General features: G+C 43.2%; 1 protein-coding gene across 3 annotated transcripts; it reads right to left on the reverse strand.

Moving 5' to 3' along the window:
• Positions 1 to 515: 515 nt before the first annotated feature.
• On the reverse strand, positions 516 to 20,951 carry LOC125972639 (protein jagged-1b). 3 transcript variants are annotated; one of them, XM_049726462.2, is made up of 16 exons: positions 20,082 to 20,951; positions 19,396 to 19,649; positions 19,012 to 19,195; positions 14,690 to 15,001; positions 9,175 to 9,232; positions 7,605 to 7,853; positions 7,021 to 7,081; positions 6,620 to 6,750; positions 5,931 to 6,050; positions 5,389 to 5,502; positions 4,184 to 4,297; positions 2,471 to 2,584; positions 2,315 to 2,361; positions 2,068 to 2,244; positions 1,846 to 1,996; positions 516 to 1,765 (listed from the first exon to the last, which is right to left on the reverse strand). In XM_049726462.2, exons 4-16 carry the CDS (start codon positions 14,981 to 14,983, stop codon positions 1,308 to 1,310), a joined length of 2,088 nt encoding a protein of 695 aa, XP_049582419.1. In that variant the 5' UTR covers positions 14,984 to 15,001; positions 19,012 to 19,195; positions 19,396 to 19,649; positions 20,082 to 20,951; the 3' UTR covers positions 516 to 1,307. The 3 variants fall into 3 exon arrangements, with proteins under 3 accessions (XP_049582419.1, XP_049582418.1, XP_049582420.1); XM_049726461.2 differs by lacking the exons at positions 19,012 to 19,195; positions 19,396 to 19,649; positions 20,082 to 20,951 and adding an exon at positions 17,859 to 18,736; XM_049726463.2 differs by lacking the exons at positions 19,012 to 19,195; positions 19,396 to 19,649; positions 20,082 to 20,951 and adding an exon at positions 15,803 to 17,843.
• Positions 20,952 to 20,979: the final 28 nt, after the last annotated feature.

Raw genomic sequence — 20,979 nt, forward strand, 5'->3', positions numbered from 1 at the left:
TCTCTCGTGTTGTCATATATGACATCCTGGGGCACACAGCAGGTGTAAAACGTGCACTCTGTTTCCTCCATTTCCTCGTGAGCAGGGCGGTTACAGGAAGCCTTAGCGGCCGGCTGCTGTTTGCACGGGCCAAAGTTCACGTTTGTCACATCCACTTGGCCATTAACTGTCTTTTCTGCATCCCTCTTGTCACAAACGGCCTTTCCTTTCACACACTGTCACCGAGTTTATGGTTTTAATGCTCGGCAACTTAACAGCCAAAGGAAGGCAAGTAAATGTCAGCCTTAGTTTCATTTTTTGTTTTGAGGTTTGACCTTGAGCAATCCGGGTTTTACCATGTGTTGTCATTTACAGCTATGCTGTATCAGAAAAAAAAAAAAAAAACTATCTGCAAGAGCGAAAGCAAAAGCAGATTCTGAATCTGACTTGCATCTCTGATGAAAAAAAAAAATTCAAGACTTTTTTTTTTGGACTAATGTCGTGAAATATTTCAAATTGACGCTCCAACAAATCCAAAGTGTTAAATGCACTTTTATTACAGAACGCCAGTAAAACAACAAGAGTGATACTCTCAGACTGAACCACGGAGGCATCAATATTTACAATATCGTTATGTACAAACTATTTTACAGGCAGAATGAAAAAAAGGTAGCGTCACGGAAACAACACAGGCAACGGTGTATGCTTTTAAAAAATTATTTGTGAGGCCTTAAAGCACGACTTTTCACGCACAAACGTTTTGAGTCCAGGAATTGAGTGTTGGAAATGAAGCTTCCTTCTTGTAAATAGAAGAAAACATGTGCGCTGGCTACTTTAAATAATCTCACATTCATCCAGTTGGACTTTAAATATTCATCCATTCATTCGATGGCCCGCTTCGATTTTGGCCTGAATTATCGTGACAGTTTCAGGCACTCAGAGGTCACTATGGCGAACTTTTATTCTTTTTCATCTCATATACTGACCGATATAATAATGGTGGTGAACTTGAGCATTTTTCCTCTTACAATTAAAATCTTTTTTTTTTTTTTCGGGTTATCTTTGATAAACCTGTTCAATATTTACGATGGCAAATCAGACTCACGGTGACCAATACAACACACCACATACTGTTGATAACATCTCCATAATCTTCTTCTTCAAACCAAGTCTGTCATAGCACCGGAACTACCAAGTACCCAGTACTAAAAGTACTTGGAACTTTAGGTCATCTGAAGAACGACATGATAGGCCAAACAAGAAATGTGGACCCTGTGAGCGAGAGAGTGCAAAGTATGCAGAATAAAATAAGCCTCAGAGTTCAAGGGTCACACTTGGAGCTCGTGGTTTTCTGTGCAGTGGAAGCGGTTTAGCTTCTCCCGCTCCCGGTTGGAAATATCCAGTTTTGGGACGTGGGCCTGCTTCAGCGCAGGGGACGACGAGTGCGAGGGGGCCGGGGAGGGAGGGAGAGTCAGCTCGATTTCCTCGTAGCAGTGCGGGCTAACGGCGGCGGCGGTCGTGCCGGGCGGCGACTGGACCAGAGGCACGGCGGGAGGCGGGAGGGGCGGGGGGACCAAGTGGTCCAAATTTCGGATGAGGTTGACGTACTCCCTCTGGTTGTTGATGGTGTCCTCCTCCGGCGGGACGGCTTGCTGCTTTTTCCGCTTGTGCTGCAAGCGCGACAGGACCAAGGCACACGCGGTGCAGCCGAACACTAGCACTAATGCTAAGACGCCCAACAGGATCATATAAAAGCTGATGCCACCTTGTGTGTCTGACATGGCACCTGTAGGGGGCGACAAAAAATAGCAATCGTGCTAAAAACACGTTATAGAAAACATTTTGTGAATTTCTCTTCCATCTTACCTGGACATTGAGAGCCAAAACAAGGGCTTTTGAGGGTGAGGCACTCGTTTCCATGGTAACCCTCAGGACAGGCACACATGTACCTGCCATCGATGTTGTGACAGGGCATCCCCTGCGGGCAGGGGTTAGGGTTGCACACGTCCAGTGCAGTCTGATAAATAAAAAAATGACAGTAAGAGATGATTAGAATCCTTTAAGAAAAAAAAGTAAAGCTCTACTTACCTCACAGAAGATTCCAGAATACCCAAAAGGGCAATCACAGGCGACAGTGCGTTCATCCTTCTCCGTGCATTGACCTCCATGCAGACAGGGGGCGCTATCACAAGGACCAAGGCGAATTTGGCAGTATTTTCCAGAGAAGCCAGGCGGGCACAAACATCTGGATCCTGACATCTGGTCCTACACGAGTTGTTTTACAGTTCAGTTTGCCGACATAAATGCAATTATTCCAAAAAATGTACAAACTCACCTCGCAATGTCCGCCATTGAGGCACATGCTCTGGCAGCTGCTGTTCCCTAATACATTTTTAAAAAATTGTCATATGAATGCATATTTATTTACAAATGATTTACATGAAAAAAAATGTCGGCTTGTTGCTGTGAAGTGGATAAATATCACACTCACTGATGTCACATTTTGACCCCATCCATCCAGGAAGACAGTCACACAGGTATCCACCAATCAGATTGCGGCAAAAGCGTGCATGGACGCATATTTTCATTTCGCACTCATCGGCGTCTAAAGGGAGAAAAGATTCAATCTGTCGTCATGCATTATGATACCGCGTGCGGGCACATTTTTCAATCAATTTTCAATCGCTGCTGTGATGGCGACAGAGTAATTTGTTTTCAGATTGACAACAAAACCTTTTGGCTGAATTGTACAAAAGACGACGAGGAAAGTGTCCCGATCTTTGTGACATAGAACAGATGACGCACTCTGACGTGATAAAAAAGCCACAGAGATGAACTCAATGGAATATAAAAGTGGCATTTAGCATTTAGCATAATAAAAGGCTAGCTTAAAATAAAATATAGCAACGTAGCCACATATGCTTCGCTTACATCACAAGTTTCCTCCTGCATTACAAGCAAAGAAAATTATTTTTTATCACATTAATTCACGTATAAACTAGTAAAAAAAAAATGACACCAGGCTACTTCCTGGTAAGTAGCTTAGCAACAAATGCTAAATTCTCTGTATAAAATGTGCAGTGTGCAAAACACTCCAATACACTTTCTCACTGATAAGTGCCCTATGAGTTCCTCTCTCATAAAAACACCTACAGAATGAGCTCAGGTCATTTATCACTTGACTTTGAAAGCAACATGTGTGTGTATTACAAAGTGTGTGATGCTACGGGGGATTATCAAATGTCAGAGTTATGTATCACTTTAACACACTTGAGTAGGAGGGTCCATAACCGTGAAAAATGGTTATGTTTCCAATCCCCGGGCTGCTCGTGAGTGGATTCAAAATGTGAGAAACATCCAACACACAAAAAGCCCGGAGGAACATGCTTGTCAGTGTAAATGAACGCAACATTGTGTGAGAAGGCTCGCTCCAAGATGAACAGCTCAACTCAAAGGGGAAGATTTGATCACGTAAGCCTCGTTGAAATGCTGTTTTACTGGCTGTTTGCAGCGCAGGTCTCATCTAACGTGTAATTAGCAACTATAAATGAAGGAATCGGAGACGGTTGCTCCATGGTGAAATGAACGCGAGGAGGCCCCGAGGCTCGGTAATGAGTTGTTCTCACATCAAGCGTGAGTTCATCTAAAGGTCATCAGAACTTTAAAGTTACCGAACGTAATTATAGCTGTGATGCACTTTCACGGTTCGCATATTTTACGTTTGTGATTTTTCTGTATACAGTCATGAGTCAAAACTAATCATTAAAAAGAACTTTTTTTCTTTGTTTTGATTTATTAATGAATGCAGATTTTTAAGCGTGATAGGAAAATAAAAATATATAAATAATAAAATAAATAAATATAAATAATATTAATAATATATATATTTATATACATATATATGTTTTGTTTTGATTTGTTAATTAATACAGATTTTTAAGCGTGATAGGAAAATAAAAATATATAAATAATAAAATAAATAAAAATAATAATTCTATCTATCTATCTATCTATCTATCTATCTATCTATCTATCTATCTATCTATCTATCTATCTATCTATCTATCTATCTATCTATATATATATATATATATATATATATATATATATATATTATAGTTTGACTGCCCTAGTAAGAAGAATTGTGACCGCATTGCAAAGATGGCTACTTGCCTGCAAAGGGATTTAATATTGACCCACTGACCTAGCTGGCACGTTCTGCCACTCCATCCCGGCGGGCAGAGGCATTGGTAACCTCTCGGAGTCTCTTGGCAAGTTGCACCTGGTCCACAAGGACTTCGGTCGCACTGTCTCAGCGCTGCAACGAGAAAATGTCCGTGAACCGTCGGCGAATGTGTGCATCATGTTTGTGTGTGTAGCACGTGCAATGCAAGCATGTGGATGTACGATTAGGAACCATGCAGCACTGGTATGCCGACGCTTCAGGGGCTTTAAATATTTTCCGCTGCTGTGGTTTCTGTGCAAACAGTGATAAATGCAATCATCGGTGGCGCACCATTTTCTCATCCTCCACAGTCAGGGAGGAGGAGGAGGAGGGGGGAGTGCGTTGAAGTAAATGGGGGAAGAAGATGGGAAATGTGACAGGGGTTAAAAGGTCTTCTTCCACTTATCTCAAACGGGAATTAACAAAGTAAATATAGAAACACTCGAACGTCTCTCTCGTTTCATGAAGGATTCCCCTCCAGTCCTGTAGATGGCAGTAATGGTCATTACAAAGAAAGTGCCAACACTTTTTTTTACTTAACTATCTAATAAAGGCCTTCCTGTACCTCTTAACCTTTTATTTTCATTATATAACCCAGCAACTAGTACTTTCCACGAACCTAAACGCAACTGGATAAAAAAAGGCCAGACGCTACTCGGACAAACAAACAGCCAATTCCAAACAAACAAGGAATTTAATTAATTTTGCTCGTAAATATAACCCACATCTAAGCTGCTTTGGAGTAACTCAAACAACAAACAAAAGCAAAACTAAACGCCCTCTTTGTTCGTCTCCTTGTCTCACTCCTACCATAATAATAACAATAAAAAAATACATCTTGTTGTGTATACACGCCGGCAAATCCTGATGGCGAGGAACATCAGGGACGCAGCTTGTTTACAGTCTCAGCTCTGACGTACAAGAACCCAAACGGCCCAATCTTGTCTGCAGTTCACCTACACACTCGCATACACACGCTCATTTATATGACGCACATACCCACGCGTGATCAAGCCGTGACAGCTTGCTTGTTACTCCACCAAAACATCCTTGACCTTTATTCTCGCTTCACGGCACAGACATGGAGTTTATGAGGTGTGAAGGGAAAGTGGAGGAAAGCATTTTTGTCCTAAAAATTATTATATATATATATCTCATATGGTAATGTTAGCGTAGCCATTTACCGTTTGCGCAGGTCTGCCCGGTCCAACCTTGGGCGCAGACGCAGCTGAAGCCCGTGGAGTCCTCCACACAGGTGGCGCCGTTCGCACACGGCGACGACACGCACGCGTGTTCAACTGGCGGGAGGAAAGAGGAAGCAGACAACGAACAAGGCCTTTATTAGTCCCCCGGGGGGAAGTTGTATATAAACTGGCAGATTAGACCAAGCAGTGTTGTAAATTGTTATATACTCACAGGGTACTTCATACAGGCATCTAATATAGTCTCAGCAGGATTATTTAATTTAATTTAATTTAATTTAATTTAATTTAATTTAATTTAATTTAATTTAATTTAATTTAATTTAATTTTATTTTATTTTATTTTATTTTATTTTATTCATTCAGGGTGAACGTTTTGGCTCATTTGGCAATTCCAAAATCGGTGTTTAGGGCAAACATCACCAAAAGAACATGGTGGCGAGGCAAAAAAAGATTATGAACAGTTCTTTAACCTGCAGCTAGAACATCACTCAGAATTGTACCATTAATTAAATTTCACCTACCAATGTCACAGTTGCGCCCACTGAAACCTTCCTGGCACTCGCACTGGTACTCGTCTGGCTCGGTGTTGGTACAGGTGCCGCCGTTCATGCAAGGTTGGTGAGTCCCGCAATAATTCAGGTCTGAGACACACACACAATGGTTTGCTTCATTTAGGTGGCACAATGTAGCCCATGTTATATTAATATCATTAACCTGCTTCGATGTTACCCACGTTGTAAAGTGCCTTCAATTCTTTCCCGAAAAAAAAAAAAGCATTATCCACAATGCAAATAACTACACACACACATTTCCTCAATGACCTCCATCACTTTTGTCTTCACCTGCGTAAAGACCCCGCCTACAGTTACAGGCTCACAATGGCCGTACCCAAGGCTATCGCCTTTCCCTCTGCACAATGGAACGTCCCACGGGCAGAGGGGCCGGGGTCCCGAATTCCCCCTCCCGCACCACGGTGGGAGGAGGTGTCTCCTGGGATCATCTTTGTAAAAAAAAAAAAGCTGGGAAAGGGAGAGCGAGGTGAAACTTCTTAGTAGGGGGGGAGGTTATCTCATGGAGAAGAGAAACGCTTGAGAGAACATCGATGGGTAAGGTTCCATCCATCCATCCATCCATCCATCCATCCATCCATCCATCCATCCATCCATCCATCCATCCATCCATCCATCCATCCATCCATCCATCCATGTACCTTTATCACACAGCAGACCTCCCCAGTTGACGTCGCACACACACTGCCAGGGTTCAGTGCAGCTGCCGTACACACAACCGGGGAACGTCACACACTGGTCACACAAAGACCCCGTCCAGCCGTAGTGACAGCTAAGGAGAAGACGGGAGAAGAAAAACATGTTTATATTCTCTCGGCACATTCCGTATAATGAGACGCTTCTCGGCCAAAGGAAAACAAATTCCTCGCAAGAAAAAACCACAATAAATGCAAAACAAGGTTCATTACGATGCTTTCTGACCTGACCTGCATCTGATTTGTCCAAAATAGTGACATAAAGTAAAAAAAACAGCATTCTGAGAATTATTAAGGCAGAATTTAAATGAAGCTTTTGTGTTGGGTGGTGGCTGTGAGACACTCACGTGCATTGTCCAGGTTCGGTGCAAGAGCCGTGGGCTTGGTGACATCCTTGCCTGCACACGGCTGCAAAAACACACCAAAAATAAAATTATAAATTAAAAAAAAGCCATTTTTTTGCTTCAGTTCAATGGACATTGTGCTGCTCATGCTGGTATTCGCACCTTGGCCAGCAGGGGGCAGTAAAACACACACACCCCCCCCACCCCTTCCAATTCATCACAATTAAGTCATTTTTTAAACTTCCTCCAATCAGCAACCTGCTGAGAAGGAAGCGTGATGAGGCGAGGCGAGGGCGGGGGTGCTAATGGCTGCAGGATGTCCTAAAACTAACTTTTTTTTTTTTTTTTTCCACGGTTTCCATTTGTGTTTCCTGCATTTCGTTTGGACCACAGAAGCAAATGCTTGGTGGTCACAGAGTTCATCTCCAGCTGTGGAGTCACATGCACAGGTGGAGAATGAACCATTCAAATCCAAATGTGCTATCGGGAGTTGTTTTATGAGGGGGGAACCCGATTTTCACCGCCTGCTGGCATGTGTTAGTTTCGGGAAGTTTATTTTTATTTTTTAAAACAATCTAGCACCTGACCTTCTTTGCACTCGGGTCCCGTCCAGCCTTCCATGCAGACCTTGGAGCCGTTGGGGTCGCAGTTGAAGTGCCCGACGAAGTCATCACGGGCTCGGCAGAACTTATTGCAGAACGGCCCGTAGTAGTTGGAGTCGCAGCGAAAGCGTAAACGATACTCCAGGCTGAAGGAGCGGCCATGATGGCGGTACGCCTGCCACTGCTCTCCAGGATTCAACATGGAGGAGAGAAGAACACGCTCAATCAGCTGATCTGAGGGAGCAGTAGAAGAAAAAAACTCTTTAATCTTTGAGCACATATTTTTTTAAACATTCAAAATCAATTTACAGTTAAAAAAGTAAAATTGATGAGGCTATAAACCAAATCTAGCTAACTAGCAGTTTACTGTAATAAAGTCCAATGCGGCTTCTTCTGACATTGTCCACTTGACTTTGAGCTGCTTATTAAATCGCAAGTAATGAAAAGTTGAACCCAATTTAAATAGAATAATAACACTAGTGCTATCTTATTCAAAGTCATTGCGTCCTCTAGGTACTACTTAATGATTTTTCACTATATACTGTAAAGGGCAGTTGGAAGGGGTACATCCAGTAATCCGTTTTGATTAAACGGCAGTCCTGCAAGCCAGGCAGGACCGCCCCGCCCCGTGTTAGGTCGGCTGCGAGATGGTAGAATAGCTTCAGTGGCAGAGTAGGGAGCTGTCAGGAGCCGAGATGGAGCTGGATGATAATGACAAGGAGAAGACGGGGGAAGAGCGGTGCAGGAAGCGCAGAGCTACCGCTCATTATCTCCGCTATCTTTTTGGGCTCATCCACCGGCACCGTGAGGAAGAGGAGGAGGATGGTGGGATGAAAGTCGAGGCATGACAGGAGTGCAAAAAAAATGTATATATATATATGGCATGACAGGGAAAAAAAAGAAAAATCTATATATCTATTTATTTATAATTATATATATATATATATATATATATATATATATATATATATATATATATATATATATATATATATATATATATATATATATAAATAATTATATATTTATATATAAGTATAAAATATAAATAAATATATTTATATATATTATTTATAATATATATGTCTATTTTTATTTATTATATATACTATATATGGAGCTCATGTTGACTGTCATGCAGCTTTTCTCGATTAGGAGGAGAAACAACAAGGCAGATGAGCAGGAAATGAAAAGCGAGCCCTCCTAACCTTGTGTGATCAGAGACAAAAAAAAAAATAGAGGCACATTTTTCACAAGCACACATGCACCTCATTACAGTGGCCACAACGTAATGAGATCGACTACAAGAGCTGAATAGACCTCAGATTTTTTTTCTTCACAACAGGCACCAAAGTTGTTCCCTGTGGCACGAAAATAAATAACGGACTTCAAGTGAAAATGATGACAACAAATAGTCACATTATGGGTTGTGTATATGTCATAATTTCTTAGTCCAAATTGTCCCATTTTATCCGCTTTGGCATGGACTCAAATGATGTCACTCATCCCCTACGTGCATAAATAAATAAACACAGTAAAACAATTTGTACTGCACCTGCTGGTGATGTGTTGTTGTCATCATCCTGAGCTTCCAAAACCAAAGAAAATGATTTCTGTAAGAAACAAAACACACCAAAATTACATTTTAGCATTTTCCAAACTGTGCTTGCTGGGTTTATTGGTTAATCCCATTTAGACTCACACAAAGCAAGTCAAATTTCATAAATTTAAAATTCATAGCTGTATTTGGAGATAGCAGCTCCATCTCATATTGGTTGACATGGAGCTCCGAGGGGTTTATCACCCATTAGAGATAAGAGAGGCCACACGTTCTTTTCTGATGAATACATTCATGCCACACACAAGGCGAGCATATCGCAAAAGCCTCAAACTCAACATTTGTTATTATTCCGTGGTTGTCGTCGCCCGCAGCGCTTCGGTATGGTCTCGTTGTGAGGAGGAGATTGGATGGAGGTGAAGGAGATATGGAAAGGTGCGAAATGGGCGGCCGGGGGAGGTGAAAATTGCTGCAGGAGACCTTGCTGGATTCAAACAACAACAAATCTAACAGTTATTTATATTTTTTTTTTATAGGAATATGAAATTTAAAAAATATATATTTAGGGTACAGACAGTGCTTCGGCGCCGCACTAGATGGAATCACCTGTTGCGATATGTGATGAATGAGGAGAACAAAAGAGGTCAGAAGGAGGAAACAAACACTTGGAGATATCAGAGTGGAAAGATTAGAAAGTGAAAAGACAGTGGATCAGATAAAACGCCCACGAACATGCAAAGATTGGAAGGCACGATGCTAATGAGATGCGCAAGCTAGCAGTTCATTAAGGGCAAGAGAGCAGAAAGCTCACTGACACATTAAAATTCATTATTTTCAATTTAAAGCTGCGAGAGCCACAAGGTGGAATATCATGAATAAATAGCCGAGGGTAAAAAGGGGGTCTTGAAAAATGATGTCATTTCATTCACACTAAATCGATTGCTGGAAATAAATAGCAGCCATGTTTGGAAGTATTGGAATGTAGGGAAAGTTGAATTGATTGAGAAATGAGGACAAAGCATGTCGAAAATATGCGGGGAACAATTTGATGTGTCGTCGGGATGATGTCATTTCTCCAGGAAAGGCGCGTCTGGGGAAGTTTTTTTTTTTTTTTTACTAAGTTTGGAACCTCCGCAGAGGTCACGCTAACTATGAGTCTGATAAGAGAATAGAAAAGGTTAGCGAGCGCTTCCTGAGCGCCTTTACAAAAAACACACAAGCGGGCCACTGCCGTACGACGTCATTGGGGGCATTAACGAGGGAGAGAAGAATAAAATGTTCCAAAAACAACAACGTGGAGCACAAAGCGGGGAACAGAACTATCAAGAAAATCCGGTGGAATCCCAACTGGTGATGTGACATCACACAAAACCATCCAGACCTGGATTTGAACTTTCTCGCCACGTCTCCTATCGAGATCAGAGTCTTCTCATGGAGGCTAGACACATGAGGGATTTTCAAATCAAATAGCAGACAATTAGAAGTTAGCTTTTCCCCCCGAGGCTAAAGCTAAAAGACGGATTACGGCGCCCGTCTCGCATTGAAGCCTTTATTGACGACAGGCCAAATTCACATTTAATGAAGATCTGAGAAGGCTCCTCATAAACCTGACATCTACTGCTCGACTACTAACTCTTCCCAGCATTAAAGCATCCCCCCCCCCCCCCCCCCCCCCCTGCATGCGGCTCAGACATGGGCTGGGTAGGATATCCCGACAAAGCCAGGCTGTACAAACACAGCTCTGCCACAGGAAGAACTCCCAACCCTGAGAGAGGAATTTCCCTTCACAACGCATGTCCACTTCATGCAACACACACACACACACACACAATCGGACAATTTGACAGCAAGAAATAAATCACGCAACAATAGAGACCATTGATGGAGTGCTCCAACTACATTATCACAGGTAAACCGAAAAGATTATCGCTATATTTGGAAGAATTAGTGCAAGAACAATCATTTTGAACATGACAAAATGGCGGACAAATTATAATATATGGGGAAGCATATTTGGTAGCTCAAAACGGCCACAATAGATTGTATCGAATTGATGAGAATTAAGAAGTTCGATTTAAATATGTGACAACAACTGCAAATTATTTCCACGCTATGACAAAACAATGAGCCATGGGCGTGTTTCTGCATTATGGATTCATTTAAGCAGCGGTTGATTAGATTCCTCGTTTAAGGCTCCAGTGGCTTTGAATTACTGCAAGAGCATCAAGTGTAGGCCTCATTGACGTTTAGCACATTAGCACGTAGCGAGCACGCTAAAGAAGGAGGCTAATTGACAATTAAACATGCACACCGTGTAGAAGACGCGCAAGTTTCTCGTGAGCGTGAAAATATGCAGCTGTGTTTTCATGCACCTGCCAACTCTCACTCGGAACGTGAGGAGGGAGGTGCAAGGCAATTACGAGCTCACACATATGCAAACGCACACACACACACTGTTGTCATGACAGCGGCCTTGACCGAGTCGGATCGGACGGCGTACGCTTCGCCGGCACGGCAAATTAGCGGAACGGCCATTATTATTCTGACAGCAGAAACTCAGATTTGACATACAGGGTGTGATTGACGGGGCGAGTATGAAGGGTGGTCACGGTTATCTGTCATGCACACAATTGTTTTCCATTTTTTATTTTTTTTGTATCTCCATCCGTTTGTCTCAAAAAGCTGAATCGATTTCCACTCGGTTGAACTAAAATAAAAGCCAAAGCTATCAGGCCACCGAGAGTGTCACGGACATAAAAAGCACAAAAGCTCGCTCCCGCAGGACACCATTGTTGTCGCCTTGATGGATTTTTTGCTTACAGGAGCAAAGAGAAAAGAAAATCAATGTCTTCTTTTGTGACTTTTTCGCTCTCGAAATAGAGACATGGCTTCACGACTGATGGTTTCTAAAATATTAATCGGTGTATCGTCAAGTGGAGGCTGACATTCCGGCCCCATCATCAGGTGAGGAAAACAAACACACCCGTTCCATGTGACCCCCCCCACCCACGCCCCTCTAATTGCAATTTTAGGGTTCCAATGCTATTGTGACATAGTCCCACCCAGAAACACCTGTGCCTCCCTCATCTTCACATCCCCTCTGCAGGGCATCCTTCTCCACCCTTCCCATCCTGATCAGCCCCCCCCCTCCCCAACCAAATGCCCATGTCTCGCCAAAAGCCCCCCCCCCGTTTTCCACTTCTCCCTGGAAACTTCCGCAGGAAATTACCTTGTCTAGTCTAGTCGCTTCACATCCACTCAGGCACTTTTAGGAGGGAGCATTAGTGAGCATAGACTGGGGGGGGGGGGGCTGTCTGAAAAACTGTGTGGAAGGGGTGGGGGTTGTGTTGTCCCAGGGTACAAATCACAGTGCCTGTAAAAGGTGACATTTATGTGCCTCTATTCCCAGTTGCTTATTTATTTATTTATTTATTTATTTATTTATTTATTTATTTATTTATTTATTTATTTCTCTATTCATTTATTTCTCTATTTATTTCTCTATTTATTTCTCTATTTATTTATTTATTTATTTTTATTTATTTATTTTAAAATATGTAATTATCAAATGTAGTCATTTATAAAATATATTTAATCATGTATTTATATAGATTTATTTATACATATATATTCATTTATACAAATATATTTATTTATCTATTTTTTATTTTATTTTTTATTTCTTTTACAGTTTACTAATTCTAAATGAGAGCCGACATGAGATCCGAAATCCGCCCCACAAGCGAGCAAACAGACCGATTCCAACTCTGTCTAATCCGAAGGGACAACAATAATAAAGTCGCTCAACACCACTCCGGGGTTGAAGCCATACGAAGAGCCGAGAAGATTTCGCGAGGAGTCGATCAGTTGGCGGTGAAAGGAAAACATGGTCTGTAATTACACCTGTGTCAGATATTACTTCTGTGACACCGACAGAGGTAGCGGTTGATTTCACGGCCGCCTCCTTTGTTTTATTTCATTGGCGACAAAATCCAATTTGCACACTAATTAAATCATTTGGAAAAATTTCCCTTGAGATCATTGGGTGACAGTTCTGTTATCACTTTAGCACACAACTCCTCAAGGGAATTAACTTTCTCAGTCTCCTCTCGACTGATGTGAACAATCGTTTCATGAGCTCTCAGGTAGGGTGCGTCCGTGGGGGGGGGGGCAAACAGGAGTGTGTGTGTGTGCACGCCAGGGTATCAGCGTACACGCAGGTATGCGGCCAGGCAGCGTGGGAGAGTCAATTAGAGCACAAAAGAGTGAAAGAGAGACTCGGCAGAGGGAAAGAAAGCGCCTCTCTTCTGGTTTGTCTTGGTTGGCTTCACATGATCACAGCGACAACGCACCATGACAAGCACACCTCCATCTTGCTAGGTCACATTAGCGCTGTTTGCTTTCAGAGCTAAAAAGTCGACAAATATTAGCACGAGTACTCAGTATCATGGCGGCAAACTATTTTTTTTTTTTATCTCAAATTGGACTGCAACAGCAATGCTTTGAAAACAAAGTGATTAGCTAATAAGTCGCTAATTACAAAACATAAACAGGATATGTGCTAATTAGAAAAAGGATGTCGCTACCAAGAGGAAATCAAAACTACAAAGCGCTAATAAGATCCAAATACAAAGCGACAATTACGTTTCTCATGAAGAGGAATGAGGGAGCTCACCTTTCCTCACAATGAGCTTACTCACCCCGGTGGCGGGGGTGGAGGGGGGTCACATTCCCGGCCCGACAAACCCACCCGGCCACTTCCACGTTGTGTCACATCTAACCGATCTCAAATAATTAGGCACAAAGGAAAAAACACACACAGGCGTGATGCACAATGCAATCAACGCACGCTAACGAGGATAATCAATCGGCTAATCGGACGGATGTGATTCAAAGGAGAAAAGATGGATTGAGTGCAATATTGGGGAATATTTTTTGGGCATTTTTGTGGGCCTGCCGGGGTGTGTTTTGATTAAAAGCTAGAATCAATACATTTCCAGGTTCCAACTACTGAGCTGCTAATGGAAGATTCATGACTCTGCTTAGATGAACACGAAACCGAAAAGTCAGCAGTTGGACGGGTCGATTCTACCCCGAGTCTTTTTATCAAGTACCTCAACTTTTAACTCAGTGAGAACTCGTGTGGTCAGTCCATCCCCAAATCGGTTCATTCATTGATTAATCGACATTGTAAATATTTCCAACACGAACTGCTGTTTTACAAGGCGGGAGTCAAAAACGATTCCCATTGTGAGTCAATTAAGCGCGATGGACCTGAGCAGCGTGGTGGCTCGGTTTAAAAGGGAATTTCCCCCCGAGCAGATCGAGTGATAAAGCCTTTGTCGCCCGGCCCCGCTTGGCAGGGAGGGAAAGAAAAGGAATCTGAACTCTGTCTCTGAGGGTCATTGTTATTCCAGCCAGCCTTGTTTGAGTGTATTGTTGTGCTTGAAGCTTAGGCCCGTTACCGTGGTAACCCCCTACAGATAACCAAGCACTGCCCCTTGTTACTTACCGGCCAGGCGTATTTGAAGGGAATGACAATGAGTCCATTAGTCCCATCATCTCCTCCACGGCGGTGGAGCGATTGGGAATTTCCTCCCAGGATCCCCGTGCTGCCCGAGCCGAAGGTGCAGGCTCCGGTCGGGGCCACTCGGGCTTGGTACTCCTTGAGGCAGGCTTGGAAAAAAGTGTCGCACTGGTCTCGGGATGAGCAGCGTTGTTCGCCGCCGACCGGGATGTCGCAGCAGTTTCCGTTCAGAAGGAGTCCGTTGGGGTTCTGGTAGTGGCGGATCTGGAGCTCGAACATCCCGACCGTGCGCACCGCCTGACAACAACACACACAGAAAGCGTCTTTATTCGACATCTTAATGAGCCCCAAGCACTTTGGTGTCATTCTGCTTTGAAGGTTTTGACGTATAACAATAATTATAAAGAGGCCTGTTCTTCAAACTGTCAGTATATGACAAGAAAATTAATTAATGATATGTTTCTAGAGAGCTATTATTTTAAATGAGTGACCGCTAGCTATATTTTAAAAGATACTGTTCTGAAACCAATGTCATAAAAGTGGATATTTGCAGTCAACGGGGAATTGAGTTTATGTCTACAAATGTATTGTTGATGATCAAACCAGTATTTTATTTCAAGTAAAATCAGCCTGAAAGTATCTGAAATCAATCTGAATCAGTATGCTAGCTTAATGCTAAGACGCGATGTAAAATGCTTCGGATTGGCTAACAAAACTAGCATCACTGTTGTCAAAAATTGTATTTACAGTAAGTTGAAAAACTATATTCTGATTAATAATGTATTTGTGGAATATTAAGTAATAAAATGCGCCCATTTATTTTTTAGCCATCTCAGGTGGCGGCCATTTTATCACTTGCTGTCAACTGAAAATGACACCGCAGTGCCTAAGGGACTACGAACGTCACATGACCTAAATAAATAAATAAATAAATAAAAAAATAAATAAATAAATAAAAAATAGTATCAGCATAAAGTCAGGGAATAACACTAACAGGACATAAAGATGAATTAACGACATCATCAGCAGCAATGGCTGCCGTTCAACATAATCCTGCGATTATATTTCCTTTTCTTCTCGGCTGTGTCACACCCTCACCCTTCATAGTTTTGCCTCTTCAGTTAAGGGAGGCTGCCTCCTTATTTCTCAACATGGGAACCGGCTCCTGACATTTCTCTTTCTTCAGCTTTCACCACTGTCACCTCACCATTCTTCTTTTCTGCCAGCTCGAGATGGGTGGAGGACACACACAGACACACACACACACACGGGCAAGACTTAATAAGACCCCCTGAGAATTTCAGAGCAGCAGGGTCGTTCGTGTGTGTGCTGTCTACTGGGTGGGGGGAAAGTGACAATGGCGTTGCCGACAATGTCCTCAAACTCTTTAATTTTGTCTTTCCAATTGTAAGGCGGCCAGAGCAAACGCATTTGTGCTTTTCCTTTTAAAGTCTAATTATGAAGCTGAGCAGAGCGACATAACCTCGCTCCTGCCCTATTTCATCTCCATCAAAAGGCTTGCGGCCGTACAGTGGCGCTCATCACTCTGCATCCTCCTTTTCTTCCAACTCTGCCGTCCGTGTCCGAGTCATTAGCGGCATTCCGGCATGTCAGCGCTCAATCGGAGCAGAGCGACATGCCGGGCCGTGTCATCTCTGCAGGAGCGCCAATCCACTTTTTCTAGAAGAACCGGAGGCTAAAAGCAGCCATCACAGGAAGCGTACCACGGAACACAATTAGCTATCCAAATTACAGCATTCAAAACATGCAAATAAATACCCAAATTCAAAAGCCACCAGTCATAGCACAGCATCTGTTTGACCCAGTCAAACCAGTTAGGATCTCTTCCAGATGTTGAAGAATAGGACTCGGAGGTCAAAGGGGACTCCACTCCTTGTAACCACCCACACTCGCGTGTTGGTCTCCCAAGTGGCAGATCCGGCCTATCCCGACTGGGAGGCCATTAAAGTGGAACTTTGTTCTTAACGCCAGCTGCATGAAAGTTAGCATTGTGAACCACTTCAGTCGTAAAAGGTCGGCAATTAGAATAAAGAAACACTTTGGGCCTGGTGAACAATGTCGATAGATATTCAGAGTTCAATAGTTGTAATATTTCTGAATAAAATACAAAATACACAAAATCTGTCTGCCTGCGCTCCAATCAAATCCACCAAAAAATTACTTGCGCCACAACTTAGACCTACTTTTAGATGGTCTAAAATTTACTGTACCTTCTGTTGCTATATTGTCAGGTGCATTAGGGTCATATAATTAAAAATAAAAATGTCCTCAGTCCGCCCATCAACTGAGAGAATGCAGTGATTGGAGCGCGTTGTTGCTCAGCGATATAGAGAAATGCCGGAATATTCTGCAGTGACACATTCCAGAGTGTTCTTGGCAGTGGCCTTGAGGTTTCACACACACACATCCACATGCATACATGGAGCAGCTTCCTCACATCACAACTAGGCATCATGAGGTCCTTGACAGCTGCACAGTAGAAACTCAGCACTCATTGTTCCAAACAGCACCTTTTTTTTATTTTTTATAAATCTCTCTAGAAAGCAACACATGCATTTGAGTAACACACACACCAAAGGAGGTGTGTTATTAACAATAGAAGATGCGTCAAGCAGCCGCAGGGCTATGAGCTCATCGGTCAGTTCATTATTTTGACATTGTGATTTGACACGTATAACAATCGCTTTTGTTAATCTGGTTAAACGATATTAATGATGCCTTGGTTAGGTAACTGCAAACTTCTCTAAGCCTACTTTTAAGGTAACCGTTTTTTTTTTCACTTGATGTAGTGGAATTTTAAATGGCTGCTTATACTAAACATTGCGCAATGATAATCCACATATCCAAGTCTATTCTTTGAGAGCCGTAAAAAAAAAATGATTTAAATAGTGCAGTATAAGGCTAGAAAGCAATTCCCATGGTGTTTTCATCCATGCATGTAGTAAAACCAGGATTAGTTCGGTTCCCTGAGTCAGAACAACAGGTGGGCAGAGCGCCACTGAAGGAGAACCGCCAGCACAATACGCATGACAAAAAAGCGCTAATAACGTGCAAATGTGGGGGGCAAAGTGTGTTAAAAGACGGGCGGTGCGCTTGAAGTGTTGCTGGAAATAGCACCTAATCGGCGGCTTACCTGTGGTTGCATGACGAGCGCGACGAGGAAGATCACAACCCGCGCCAGGTGGAGGCTCTCCGCGTGCGCGGCGGTGACTCTTCTGAGCTCCGGCCGACTTGTGCCTTCCATGCCGGTGTCGGAGGCGGCGATGCCCACCTCCCCTCCACTCTTCCTCCTATTCCGAATCTTTAACACCCCCTTCTAGTGGCCACTTACTTCATCCCTGCTTTGATTTGCACCCGCCGTGCATACACCTGCGTCCCTCTGGAAAGCCGGTGAGCGTCCGCAAACGCACCACCACCCCAAAAAAAAAAAAAAAAAAAAAACCAACACCGGCTATGGTTCTTCTTCCTCTTTTAAGCGGCTTTAAAGGTCCAATCTGGTGGCTCGCGCTGGACTTGAACTCTCATCCCAATTAGGTCACTCTCCGTCTCTCTTCAAGGCAAATCAATCAAGCCCCGAAGCAATCGAACATCTTCCGATTCTAGCCCATTTTTTTTTTCCTTATTGGTGTAAAGTTGTTTTTTTTTCCCTTTGTGCGCTCATGCAAAAAAGCGCCGGCTGGTCATTTGTCAAGCGCATAGGAAGCCTGGCGGCGAGTCAATGTGGCAAACAATGAGGGAGAGAGAGAGAGAGAGAAAGAGAGAGAGAAAGAACGCTCGGAGGGTGTGTCCTGAAGCAGCGACTATCCGTCTTTCAGCGCCGGTCCGGAAGGTTTCCACCCCTGACAAAAGCTCCACTTTCTCTTTTTTGCTCTCAAACTTTGCGTCACTTAGGCGCGCCGCTCCACATTATCCACGCGTAAAATCATTTTTACGCAATGCTCTTATTTGTCAAAAGCTCTGCTGTGGGCCAATTAGCAGCAGGAATACACCGGCTGGACCTCAGGGGCCCCATGTGTTGTCTCCCCCCCCATTTGAACCCCGCCCCCTTTCTAATTTCATTTGAATGATAAAACAGTTCAATCAGTGCATTTTAGTGTCTCCAGCCAAATCAATTACAATAATCAACTGTATCAATTTTCTATCGCATTTCAAGGAGCTGCATCACTTTGGGCTCCGTATTTTAACTTGTTCATAAATTACATGCTAGTTACCATGGTTACAAGCTGCTATTGTGAGATGAAGTCTCATCATCATCATCATCATCATCCATGAAGTATGTTACTAACCGGCTTTGTCTCGCTCTTTCCAATGGCTGCTGCTTCTCGCTTTCCATTTTCATGCTTGTAATCAGCATTGGAGAAGCTCGGGGCCGACGTGGTGACATCGTGGGGCTCTTACGGATATTGATACGGCTCTGCCCATCGTTCTCTCATCCGTTCCTCGATCGCTACTTTTTATCTTCGGAGGCAACTGTAAGAAAAAAAAAAAGATCTTGACTGAATTGATCTTAAAAATAAAATGTCCCCCCCAAAAAATGACAATGTATCTTTGTTCATCTATCTATGTGTGTGACATATAGTGACAAGCAGAACAATTTTTTTCTTGAGATGGCAGCAGGAAAAATATTTCCTGCACATGGCATATTTTCCACACGTGTCCACACAATGTACCTTCTTTATCGCCGATGGTGGTCTTCTTGCTCAAGAACTTCCCTGACAACCGCTGGCGTTTCCGCGGCCCCCGGCGCTCGCCGTTAAGCCCCCCCACCAACTGCAGAACAGAGGGGACCCTTGAGGAAACGGGGGGGCCTCCATTTGCATGGCAGGGGCCGTGACCTTGGTGTCCGAGATGAATTCTTAACCAAGGCGAGAGCGGAATGACATCATAGGACCAAGTCTGTGCTCCATAGCTCTCCGTAGCTCACCTGCGGAAGTTAATAAAAATGACTAAAGAGCTTGGGGGGAAAATTAAATGCATCTCCTCTATCCCCCTTACAAAAGGTCTCAACCTCAAATTTTTTTACCCGACCTACCCAAAATGAATCGGTCCACTTTTGGGTCCCGATCCACAGGTTGAGAACCCCTAATTTATGACTATTAGGATTGGAATTGCTATACAGTATGTATTTTTTACCCCACCCAAAATTAATCGGTCCACTTTTGGGTCTCCATCCACAGGTTGAGAACCCCTGATTTATGACTATTAGGATTGGAATTGCTATAAAGTATGAAGATACTATCCGGTATGGTGATACTATCGCATGGTGAGTTACTTCAAGCTTCCCAATCTCTTGATTGAATGAATAAACACACATTCCATGCGAGTGTGACATCGACATAAAAAAACGGTGCCATACGTAAGCAAGAGTCTCCAAACGTATCGGAAAGGAAGCAGATCGACAAAGATACAGTCTGGAAAATGTCGCGGGTCGGTCTTCGGGGAGATCTCTCGCGCTGTCTTTTTATTCGACCGCCGAGTGACGTCAACACCCTCCCACACATGCGAGCCGACAGATAAGTCGTCTTTTCAGCTCCTGCAACTGTAAGAACACTGTGCTGGTGAGTAGGAAGGCGCTAGGCATATTGCCAGGAGCATGAAACACACACACAGACACACACATGTGGCGCCCTGGTGGCGAAGGTCAACGCTTTCTCAAGGCAAAATAAGGGAGTGTGGAAAGGCTTGGGAAAGTGACGGAAGAATGCGCATTTGTGCGAACGCTGTCGAGGCGACCTAAAGACAATAACTCAGGGCACAGTTTAAGTCCACAACAGGGGGGGCCTCCCTGTGACTGTGTGTGTGTGTGTGTGTGTGTACTTACACTAGACACATAGTGAGTCCAAATTAAGCCAAACTCACATTGAATCCACTCAGCACATAATTACAGAACACAATAAGCCAAGACCAAAGAGGATACGGTGGGCAAACAAGAATTGGGCATTTACTAATTGGGGCCCACCATTGTGAGCCCAAGTGGCTGTTAAACATCATTAAGAGATTGAGTCAATTAGATATTCACCTAAAAGTGCCCATAGCCCTCTGATCGACCCCCAGTCTTCTTTACATAATTAATTGGGAGGTGAAATGTGCCAAGAAAGCTGTTTTCATCAACCTGGAGTTGATTTGGGTAAATATTCACCATATTGTGAAGAATGTGTGGTGACGTCACTATTGCTTGCAATAAATGTGACTCATTCATGAATTTATCAGTATTACTTGCTTACCTTCAATGGGAGGTTGCTTTCGGTCACACT

The sequence above is a fragment of the Syngnathus scovelli genome, chromosome 7 (assembly GCF_024217435.2).
Source record: "Syngnathus scovelli strain Florida chromosome 7, RoL_Ssco_1.2, whole genome shotgun sequence".
Classification (NCBI taxonomy): Eukaryota; Metazoa; Chordata; class Actinopteri; order Syngnathiformes; family Syngnathidae; genus Syngnathus; species Syngnathus scovelli.

Excerpts from the sequence above, each read along its gene's own strand:
- LOC125972639 (XM_049726461.2), bottom strand. The coding sequence starts at position 17,969 with ATGGAAGGCACAAGTCGGCCGGAGCTCAGAAGAGTCACCGCCGCGCAC. Across the intron at positions 15,002-17,858 it reads CGCTCGTCATGCAACCACAG|GCGGTGCGCACGGTCGGGAT; the intron begins GTAAGCCGCCGA and ends TGTTGTTGTCAG. Across the intron at positions 5,503-5,930 it reads TGGGCGCAACTGTGACATTG|TTGAACACGCGTGCGTGTCG; the intron begins GTAGGTGAAATT and ends TCCTCCCGCCAG.